Raw genomic sequence first — 12,099 nt, forward strand, 5'->3', positions numbered from 1 at the left:
ATCAGTTCTGTTTCCCTCTGTGTCTTCCCCCTCCACCCTCCTGGGGACCCTCTTCAATTTTTCAATTTCATGTTCTCTCTACTGTGCAGACCTGTGAATGATCAGTCGGAGGGCTCAGAGGTTGATGCTGCTGGCCGGTGGCATGGCGTCTATGTCAACAGAACATCTTCAGCACCTTCGGAGTCTTCAACCACTGTAAAGTCACTGATCAAGTCCTTTGACTTAGGACGCCCAGGTATTTAATCATTTTTTCCATAAGCAAAGTTCTACATTCAAACCTAGGCCCAACATAGCAAGCATGTCTCTATTCCACATTGACCTCCAGTTGGTACAACCACAGGGCTCTCAAGATCATGCCCCATAGCCACTGTATCAGGAGTTTGGCCGAGGTGCCAATAAGGCCACAATGGAGAGTCTGACTCAGAAATAATATAACCATAGCCCCCTTTTTCTCTTCATTCCCTCCCTACCTCCAATTCCTGCCTTACCACTTTCCTTTTCTGCGTTGTATACCCGTTACATTCAGGTTTCTACCTTTGACTTCTTCCTATCTCCTGAGAATTAGCAGGGTCAACCAGAAGCTTTGCCTCCTAGGAATTAAGGCATTATCTCTATGGATTTGGCCCTCTTGTTGAGACCCTGGCCATTCTCACCTTGCAATATGCTGTTAGACATTTTTCTGTTTGGTCTTGTTTGTGAGCTCCTATGCTGATCTGTCATTGCACTGATCTTGGCGTGTTCCCAGCTTTTTCTAGAACAGTCTGGCTGACTCACAATTTCTCTTTAATAATGTTTATCTTATATACATGAGAAAAGTACATAGCATATGCATGCTTTGCACATATCCACACAAATGTAGTAAATAGAAAAAGAGAATACACATCTCTTCACAATATCTTTCTTCCTTTGACTTTAACAAATACGCATTATAGTGGAGGACTGGAACAATATCCAATCCTAGGGTATACCAGGTTGTCTCTCCTAAAGTAGTTTGCAGCTAAATTAGATTTCAGTTACACTACACATGTGGAGAGATTGGAAAGTCCTGTGAGTTAGTTTAGATAGGACAGAAATCAACAGTAATGATGTGTGTAAGAACTTTGTTGTTGCCTCCCCCCAAGGAAACTCATTACATATGCACCTTCTTTTTCCTCAGATAGCTTACATTTAAGACCAACCCTCACTGAGCTAACTTCTCCCCTCCCATTACTTCAATCCAACTCTAGTCCAGAGGAGAAAAGGATAAACGTTGTACTTAATATCATAGGATACTTAAGACACCAAAAAGTAACAAATCAAGAATTTTGAACTGGAACAAACATATGTATGTTCAAATCTCTTTTCTTGGCAGGTGGAACTGGACAGAATATTTCTGTCCACAAGACTCCCAGGAGTCCCCTAAGTGGAATACCAGTGAGGACTGCTCCAGCAGCCGCTGTCTCTCCAATGCAGGTATTAGAAGGGCCCCCCAAATAGTTCTTGGTTCATCCTTCTAGATGTTCTTTACACATATAAGTGTGTGCATGTTGAGGAGAGCAGGGGAACTTTATAAATTGGTTTCCGCATTATTTTCACACTTGCTTTAACAGTGTAAGCTCTGTGAGTGCAGGTATTTTTGATCTTTTCCTTGCTGTTAGATCTATTCTCTAGAACAATGGGGGATGCATAGTCACATCACAGTAAAAAACTCAATAAATGTTTGTTGCTCAAATGAAGGAATATATCAGACATCTTTAAATGTCAGTACATGGGGGAATAATTCATTCTTTCTAAAGTCTACATCATAGGCAGTGATTTACTTAGGCCACTCTTCAATTGATGCACATTTAGGTCATTTAGGATTTAACTTATTACAAAAGCAATACAGTGAAGGTCTTTGAACAAATTTTTGACCTCATATGGGACTATTTTCTGTTTTAGAGTGTAACAGGATTTATTCCAAATACTAGAAACCACTATAGCTAGTTAAGGAGAAAGGAACTTAATACAATGACTTTGGTGCTTGGAGGGCTGAAGGAGATGGCTCTAGGCTCACTGAGCTTTTGGAAAAGGTTTTCACAGATTTCAAATTGGCCCATTAAAGCTTCTGTTTCTGCCAGAATTAGTACATCTATCTCTAAGTGCTTGCCTAGACCAACCACTTCTGTCAAGATCTGGCATCATCTTCAGGACCCCACTGTGACAGGTGCAGTCCATGCCAGCAAAACACATGCTTGTGCCTTGCATCATAATACCCAGTATAGCCATGGGATCAGACACTAAGATCTCTATTTCCCTGCACAGAAAAGCAAATCCCTCCACAGCCATGCTTCCCAACAGAAGCTGAAGAAAGGCAACTATATCCTCCCTGCACCTTCCAGATGTTCTGAGCATAGGCCTGTTTGATAGAAGTTAGGGAACTTGATGAACCAAGCTTTAAGGGAGTTTGGAAAATATACCCATTTGTTTCCCAGTTTCTTATAATTCAGTAAGTCACCCTACAAAGGTACTATAATGGAGTTGAGCAAGCCAGTCCTGAGATCTGCCAGAAATTGATTCCTCCTGGAATTGGAAAATGAAATACTAAAAAGGGAAATAGATTTACTCTGTCCTGGTACATTAAAAATATGATAGCTACATTGTCTTTCAATTTACACTCCCAATCACTTATAAAGTACTATTTTTCCAGAATTTTGACATCCCTTATAAATTTCTAGGATTTGAGTAAATGAACAGTGATAACTTTGTTTCACTTTGTTTATTGGTGAGGTTGAACACTTAAGTTTTTTTATAGGTCATATATCTTTTGTGTATGAATTTGTGTGGTCACATAACTTTGTTCATTTTTCTTGTTTTCCTGTTAATAAGACATTCTGACATCTGCTTTTTAATATTTGCTTTCCTTCATATTGCTACTATTTTCTTTGTTATCTCTTAGCATTGTTTATGATTATCTTTTACTGAAGAGAAATTATGCATGTCTGTGTTCAGTGTTTTCCTTTATGACTTTAAGGGTTTTTGTGCTATCTTAAAATATCTTTCTAACTATTATCTTATTAAATTATTCTCTCTTAATATCTTAAGAAACCTCTTATGTGTTCAGTTTTAAAACCCATAGAATCATGGGTTTGTATGTAGGTGATCTTCCCTTATCTTCATTGCCTTCTGGAATACTATATCATCCAGAATGTAAATTGACATTCAGTTTTTCAAACACAGACAAATGTAGTCAATTTTCAGAATACCTGGAATACCAAATAACTAAAAACCAAGAGAAGAAATAGACCACAGAAAAAGACACAAGAAATAGGCTTTAAAACAACTGAGACTAATATAGTTCAGAAGATAAATGAAAAAGTGGTGAATTTCAGTAGAAAACTATAATCTATAAAAAATAGCCCATTAAAAATTCCATAACTTTAAATAAATCAAAGAGTCCAGTGAGTTTAGTTGTAGATTGAACAGTATAAGAGAGACTGAAAGAACTGGATACAGGTCAGTAGAAATATCTAAGCTGAAGCACAGAGAAAAAGGCTAAAAAATAGAGAAAAGGACACAAGAGACAAATGGGGCCAAGTAAAAAGGTCTACTTTATAGTTGTAGTCCCCCAAAAGGACAGATAGGGCAGAAGAAATATTTGAAGAGCTAATGGCCAAGAATTTCTAAAACCAACAAAGGATGTCAAGCCATAGATTCAAGAAGTAATACAAACCCCAAGCAAGATAAGAACAAAGAGAACCGTACCTAGGAACATCAAGTTAAAACTGCTGATTTGAAAGAGAAAAATACCCTAAAAACACTCAGAAGAAAACAGAAAGACATACCTTCATGGCAGAAGAGCAAGAACAAAAAAACAGCTGCCTTCTCAACAAAAATGGTAGAAGTCAAGATTACAAAGCAGCAGCTCCTGCAGAATGCTGAAAGAAAAGAATTGCTTTCTTGGATTTCTTTGCCCAGTGAAAATATCCCTTAAGAGGTGAACACAAAAAATTGACGTGTTAGCCTGGTGTTAGTGGCTCACACCTGTAACACTAGATACTTGGGAAGTTGAGATCCAAGGATCGTGGTTCCAGGCCAACGTGGGCAAAAAGTTTGCAAAACCCCATCTCACAATAAAGAAATGGGCAAGTGAACTAAACAGAACTTTCTCAAAAGAAGAAATTCAAATGGCCAAAAAACACATGAAAAAATGCTCACCATCTCTAGCAATAAAGGAAATGCAAATTAAAACCACACTAAGATTCCACCTCACCCCTGTTAGAATAGCCATCATTAGCAACACCACGAACAACAGGTGTTGGCGAGGATGCGGGGGTAAAAGGAACCCTCTTACACTGCTGGTGGGAATGTAAACTAGTACAACCACTCTGGAAAAAAATTTGGAGGCTACTTAAAAAGCTAAACATTGATCTACCATTTGATCCAGCAATACCACTCTTGGGGATATACCCAAAAGACGGTGACACAGGTTACTCCAGAGGCACCTACACACCCATGTTTATTGCAGCACTATTCACAATAGCCAAGTTGTGGAAACAGCCAAGATGCCCCACCACTGACGAATGGATTAAGAAAATGTGGTATCTATACACAATGGAATTTTATGCAGCCATGAAGAAGAATGAAATGTTATCATTCTCTGGTAAATGGATGGAATTGGAGAACATCATTCTGAGTGAGGTTAGCCTGGCCCAAAAGACCAAAAATCGTATGTTCTCCCTCATATGTGGACATTAGATCAAGGGCAAACACAACAAGGGGATTGGACTTTGATCACATGATAAAAGCAAGAGCACACAAGGCAGGGGTGAGGATAGATAAAACACCTAAAAAATTAGCTAGCATTTGCTGCCCTTAACGCAGAGAAACTAAAGCAGATACCTTAAAAGCAACTGAGGCCAATAGGAAAAGGGGAACAGGTACTAGAGAAAAGGTTAGATCAAAAAGAATTAACCTAGAAGGTAACACCCACGCACAGGAAATCAATGTGAGTCAATGCCCTGTATAGCTATCCTTATCTCAACCAGCAAAACCCCTTGTTCCTTCCTATTATTGCTTATACTCTCTCTTCAATAAAATTAGAGATAAGGGCAAAATAGTTTCTGCTGGGTATTGAGGGGGTGGGGGGGAGAGGGAGGAGGTGGAGTGGGTGGTAAGGGAGGGAGTGTGGGCAGGGGGGAGAAATGACCCAAGCCTTGTATGCACATATGAATAATAAAACAATAAAAAATAAATAAAAACCCATCTCAATAGAAAAAAGCTGGTTGTGGTGGTGGCACCTGTTAGCCCATCGATAACAGGAGACTTAAAACAGAAGAATCGCTGTCCAGGTTGACCTGGGAATAAACAAGACCCTGTCTCCAAAATAACCAGAGAAAAAGGACTGGAGACTTGGCTCAAATGGAAGAGCAACTGCCTAGCATGAAGCCCTGAGTTCAACCCCCAGTACCGCCCTCCCCCCACATAGATGCTTTCAGTTAAAAATGGATTTTTTAAAACTAGCATACTATCTGTTAAAAGTCAAATTTTTAAAAAACATTTTGTGTGTTACTGGGGTTTGAAGTCAGAGTCTCATGCTTGCTAGGTAAGTTGCCTACTACTTGAGCCACTTTGCCAGTCATTAAGCCTATTAAAAGGAGTTCTGCATAATGTTTGTTCTTTTCAAGATGTTGAAATTGATGAACTTCTGGCAAGACTGTTACAATGAAAAGAGGAAGTATAAATTACCTATATTATAAACATTTGTTTATTTATTTTTATAGTGGTAGGGGGCCAAACCCATGCTTTATGCATGCTAGGCAAGTGCTGTACCACTGAGCTATACCCCCAGCCCCAATATATCAGAACTTTTTAAAGGAGTATGTCACTAAAGATACTATAGATATTAAAATAATGATAAGATAATTTAAATTATTACTTTGTTCTAATATATTATAAAATGTGGACGAAGTGGTAAAAAAAATCTTAGAGAAACATAATTTACTAAACTAACATAAGATAAAATAGAAAAATCTTAGTTCATAATTCAAATCTTTCTGCAACAGAAACACCAAGCTCAGAATGCTTAACAGTGAAATCTGCCAAGCATTTGAGGGAAAAGTGATATCAAGTTTAGCATGAATTGTTAGAGACTAGAAAAGTAGATAAACCTTACCAGCTCATTTTAAAGGCCAGCATAGTTTTGATACTTAATTCTGATGAGGACATTAAAAGATAGAAAATTTAAAAGGTCAGTCTCTTTTATGAACCTCTATTATTTAAAAAATGTTGAACAAAATGTTAGCAAACCAAATTCAGATTGTGTCAAGTGGGATTTATTCCAGGAATATAATGTTTTAACTATTGAAAAGTATCAGAGAAATTTACCACATTAACAAAGAAGAAAAGCATATAGTAATCTTAGTAGGGAGAAGAAAATATATTTGATAAACACCTTTCTTGATTAAAAAAAATCTTAGGGATTAGAAATATAGCTCAGTAGTAGAGCACTTGCCAACCTTAGGCAAGGCCCTGAGTTCCATCCCCAGCAATAGAAAAAAGAAAAGGCTGGATGCAATGGCTCACATCTATAATCCCAGCTACTCAGGAGACAAAAATTGGGAGGGTCACAGTTTGAGCCCACCTGAGAAAAAAGTAACAAGACCCCATTTCAACAAATAAGCCAGACATGTGGTACATATCTGTAATTTCAGCTACTCAGTAGGCATAGTTAAGAGGATTGAAGTCCAAGGCTGGCCCCAGGCAAAAACCAGAAGACCCTATATGAAAAATAACTAAAGCAAAAAGGGGCTGTGAGCATGGCCTAAGTGGTAGAGTGCCTGCCTAACAAGCACAAGACCCTGAGTTCAGACCCTAGTACTGCCAAAAAAAAATCTTAGAAAAAAATGGAATGGGAATTCCTTAATTTGATAAAGGGTCTCTACTGTGCTGTGTATATAGCAAAGTCCTACTTAATGGTGAAATACTGGATGCTTTCCCATAAGATTGTGAACGGGACATGGATGCCCTTATATTGTCACTTTTATTAAGTTTATTAACTTCAAAAATAAGATGTAAACATACTTTTGAAAATTGTGTGCTATGACAGCTATATTTATGTGGGGCATTGGGTACAATGTATCCTACTTAATACTGATGTGGAGTAGGTCCCCAAAAGAAAGAATGCTCTGGAAGGCTTCAGAATGGCCCTGCTCACAAATGTGCACAAGTAAACCAATCTATTCAATGCAGCATTATGCAAGATACCAGTGCCAGTGTCTGTACCAGTGTTCAGAAGATCGGTCAGATGCATAAGCCATACTCACTGAATGCTTAGTTTTGCCAGACTCTGTTTTGAATGTTCTAAGTGGCTTTTGCTTCCCAACACCTTTCCAGGGTAATACTATTGGTATCACTGCCATTTGATAGCTACAGAAGATAAGGCACAGAGACTCAGTAACTCACAGTCACACAGCTGGTTGGAGGCAATCTGGCTGCCCCTGTGTCACATGACCTCTTGTCTGGCAGTTCTCCTGTGGTGGATAATAACTCTAAGATATATTAAGTGAACAAAGCCAAATGGTATACAAATAGTGTAATGTTATAACATTTGTGTTTTTATAAAACCAGAGGGTTTTATGATGTTATAAAATACATAACATGAAATCTGCACTTTTTCTTTTGGCAGTGCTGGGTTTTGAACTCAGGGCCTAGTGCTTGCTAGGCACCACTTGAGCCATTCTGCCAGCTCTCCAGTAGTTCTGTTTTTAATTTTTAAAGGAACCTTCATTCTGTTCATTTTTTGTTGTGGTGATGGTGTTTGTTTGTTTTTCAGTACCAGGTTTTAAGCCCAGAGCCTCATCATGCTAAGCAAGAGCTCTACCACTTAAGCTATGCTCCCAGCCCTTTTGTTTTTGAGGCAGAGTCCTACTGCCTTTTTGCCAGGTTGGCTTCATACTCGAGGTCCTCCTGCCTCCAGAGTAACTGGGATTATAGGCATGCACCATTACACCAGGCTTCATTCTGTTTTCTTTTTTAAAATCTTTTTTATTATCATATTACTATTGTACATTATGACATTTATAAAAATGCTTACAATATATCATAGTTAATTTACCCCCTCTATCATTCTCCTTTGTCCTCCCTCCCCCAATTCTTAGAATAGTTTCAACAGGTCTCATTTTTCCTTTCTCATACATGAGTACATAATATTTCTACCATATTCACCCTCCTTCACCCTTTCCTTATAGCCTCCTCCCCCCATAATTCTGTTTTCTATTGCACCATTTTACATTTACACCAGCAGTATATAAGTTCTAATTTCTAATTTCTCCATATCTTCATCAATATTTGTTATTTTCCCTTTTTTTATGTACTGGGGCTTGAACTCAGGGCCTTCACCTTGAGCCACTCCACCAACCCTATTTTTGTGAAGGGTTTTTTGAGATAGTGTCTCACAAACTATTTGCCCGGGCTGGCTTCAAACCACGATCCTCCTGATCTCTGCCTGCTGAGTAGCTAGGATTACAGGCATGAGCCACTGGTGCCCGGCTATTTTCCTTTTTTTTTTATAATGACCCTCCTCCTGGGAATGAAGTGATAATTCATTGTGGTTTTGATTCACATTTCCCTGATTAGTGATATTGAATATCTTTTCTTATACCTGTAACCACTTAAAAAACACCCACAGTATTTTTGCATACAGCCTTGGATGTATAAATACATACTTTAGAGAGGATATTCATGAGACTGATTAATAGTCATGTCTCTGGGAGAAGAAATGGGTGATAGGAGTAATAGACAATTTTTTCACTATTTTCATTTTCATTTTTTATTCCCTTTAGGGTCTATGCCAGTTGCATTTATTACCTATTCAAATAAGTTATTTTAAGAGCTCCCCTTGGTGATTCTAACGTGCTTAAGAACTGTTGCGTACCCACACATACCTGTGTTGCCTTGTTCTTGCTGTCACAAGCTCACCATGCTTCCCTTTGATCTTGTTAGAGACATTCGACGTACAGCAGCATGCGGCCAGCCAGCAAAGGGCTGGCTCAGCGCTCGGACCTCCCAGACCTCCCCCTCTCAGGTAAAGTCCTTACACACCAAGTACTTGTGATTTTTTTTTTTGTGGAGTTGGCTTTTCTTTGTATGAAATTGAATTTAGAAAAAATAATTGGTCGCATTTATCCCAACTGATTTCAACTTTGGTGGACATTAGATCTAGTTGTGCAGTGGATGAGAGAAAAAAGCATCTCTTACAAAGTTGTACTGAGTGTGTGAACTAGGGAGAGATGCCAAACATGGTTTTGGTTTTTTGTTTTTGTTTGTTTTAATAAACTGAATCTTAGGAGAATTTAAAAAAACTATTTCAAGCAAAAAACCTTATCTGATTTTGAACGTCTATTGCTTCCACAAAATATGCCTCTTTTAAGATACTCGTCTTTGAGCATAATCCTCTTCCTGTTGTTACACTGTGTTTTTTTAGTTCAAATCTTGATGATGCAGTTCTTGCAGGTCACCTTTTCATTCCTTCTGTGCCTGCAGTGCTCATGGTGGGTGGGAAAGGCCATGAAGAGGACGTAGGAGTGTGTCTGCCTGGACTTGAATCTTGGGACTGCCACTGACATTTCTGGTGCTTTGGTTTCCTCACCTCTAAAATAGAAATAACTGCCTACATCATAAGATCATTTGAAGGATAGAGTTAACATATTTGAAGCATTTAGAACTTAGCCTGGGTATAGTAGAAGTAGTTCCTGTTGTCATGTTCCCTGCAGAGTTAGTTCATGTGCACAGAACAAAGAGGGCAATAGCACTTTCAGTCTAGTGGAACGTTAGTAAGCTTTTCCAGAATACAGGCAAACCTCAGACATATTGCACATGTGGTTCCAGACCCCTGCAGTAGAGCTAATATCATAATGAAATGAGTCAAGTATTTTTTTTTGGTTTCCCTGTACATATAAAAGTTATATTTACAGCCGGGTATGATGCCCATGCCTGCAATCTTAGTTACTCAGTAGGCAAAGATCAGGAGGATCTCAGTTCAAGGCCAGTCCAGGCAAAAAGTTCATGAGACCCCCTTCTCAACCAATGGCTGGGCCTGGTGGCATGCTCCTGTCAACCTACTTCCATAGGAAGCATAAATAGGATGATTGCTTTCCAGGCCGGCCCAGGCATAAAGCAAGATCCTATCTCAAAAAATAACTAAGGCAAAAAGGGCTAGCAGAGTAGCTAAAGTGATAGAATGCCTGCCTAGCTAGTGTGGGGCCACGAGTTTTAATTAGAAATACTTTATTGCTTAAAAAACACTTAACATCTCAAGCTTCAGCAAGTCCTAATCTTCCTACTGGTAGAAGTTCTTGTCTTGATGTGATGTCTGCTGACCAGTCAGGTAGTGGTAACTGAGGGCAGGGGTGGCTGTGGCAGTTCCTTAAAATAAGACAGTGATGAAGTTCACCACATCGATTGACTCTTCTTTCACAAAAGATTTCTCTATAGTGTGCGGTATTGTTGACAGCATTCCACACGCACACAACTTCTTCAGGATTGGAGTTAGTCCTCTCAATGAGTCTCTGCTGCTGCTGTAATTTCCAAGTTTAATGTCATAGTCTACATCCTTCGCTGTCATTTCACAGTGTTCACAGCATCTTCTCCAGGTGCCAGCTCCATCCCAACAAACCATTTTCTTTGCTCCTCCATAAGAAGCAACTCCTCGTGTGTTAAAGTTTTATCTATTGTGAGGTGGCAGTAATTCAACCCCATCCTCAGACTCCCCTTCCAGTTCTAGTTCCCTTGCTGATTCTACTTGTCTGTACACTTCCTCCACCAAAGTCTTGAACTCTAAAGTCATCTGTGGGGACTACAATTAATTTCCTCCAAACTCCTGTTAACGATATTTTGACCTTGCAAGAATCATGAATGTTTTTTATTTGACAGTACTAGAATTTGAACTCAGAGCCTTATACTTGCTAGGCAAGTGCTAGTCACTTCAGCTATTCCCCCAGTCCTTTTTTGCTTGAGTTATTTTTTGGATAGGGCCTTGCATTTTTGCCTGTGCTGGCCTTGGACCTTGATCCTTCTACCTATGCCTCTCAGTGACTGGGCTCATGAGTATGCATCATTATACCCAATTTGTTGATTGAGATGGGGGTGTCACTAATTCTTTTTGCCCTGGCTGGCCTTGAGCCCCAATCCTCCCAATCTCTGCCTCCTGAGTAGCTAGATTATAGACCCAAATGCTCTTTATGGCATCTAGAATAGTGAATCCTTTCCAGAAGGTTTTTATTTACTTTGCTTAAATACATCGGAGAATTACCATGTATGACAGCTGTAGCCTTATGAAATGTGTTGTTTAAACAATAAAACTTAAAAGTTTAAATGACTTCTTGATCTAAAGGCTGCAGAATAGCTGTTGTGTCAGCAGGCATGAAAAAACACTAATTTAAAATAACATTCATCTTATACTTTTCCATCAGAGGTCATGGGTGACCAGGTACACTGTCAGTGGGCAGTAGTGTTTTGAGAGTGGTGCTTTTTCTGAGCAGTGCATCTCAGGGGTGTAAACAGATGTGCTGCCAGCCAGTCTTTGCTGCTCCATTTATAGTACCACAGCAGAGTAGATTTAGTATTCTTTTTTTTTTTTTTCCCCCGGTACTGGGGCTTAAACTCAGGGCTACACCTTGAACCACTCCACCAGCCCTTTTTGTGATAGGTTTTTTTTGAGATAGGGGTCTCTCAAACTATTTGCCTGGGCTGGCTTCAAACCACAATCCTCCTGATCTCTGCCTCCTGCGTAGCTAGGATTACAGGAGTGAGCCACCGTCGCCACCTGGTATCATTAAGAGTCCCAGTATCTTCAGAATGGCAAATGAGCACAGCTTCAACTTAAAGTCATGGACATCCAAGTCTGAGCACCTTTTTCCTAGAAATGGAGGGAAGTGGCCAAAACAGAAGGTTGAAACTCAGCCTGATTTGTGTTCTATGCATAACAATGTAACGCTCATTCCTTAGTGTAAAATGGGGAGTAGCTTAACTGTATGCATGCTTCTAGGTGATCTTTTTTAAAATAAATTGTGGTAATAGCTACATAATATAAAATTTACAATCTTAGCCATTTTTAAATATACTCAATGGATGGGCTTTGAA

General features: G+C 39.2%; 1 protein-coding gene across 9 annotated transcripts in view; it reads left to right on the plus strand.

The window, feature by feature from the left end:
• Specc1 (sperm antigen with calponin homology and coiled-coil domains 1) overlaps positions 1–12,099 on the plus strand; it is a 290,773-nt gene that overhangs the window by 212,352 nt on the left and 66,322 nt on the right. For all 9 annotated transcript variants that reach the window (XM_074046724.1, XM_074046723.1, XM_074046722.1 and 6 more), the window contains 3 exons: positions 90–235; positions 1,352–1,452; positions 8,962–9,043. In XM_074046724.1, coding sequence (XP_073902825.1) covers positions 90–235; positions 1,352–1,452; positions 8,962–9,043 — 329 coding nt within the window. The remainder of the gene's footprint in view (positions 1–89; positions 236–1,351; positions 1,453–8,961; positions 9,044–12,099) is intronic.

Source organism: Castor canadensis, chromosome 11 (genome assembly GCF_047511655.1).
Source record: "Castor canadensis chromosome 11, mCasCan1.hap1v2, whole genome shotgun sequence".
In the NCBI taxonomy this organism is placed as follows: domain Eukaryota; kingdom Metazoa; phylum Chordata; class Mammalia; order Rodentia; family Castoridae; genus Castor; species Castor canadensis.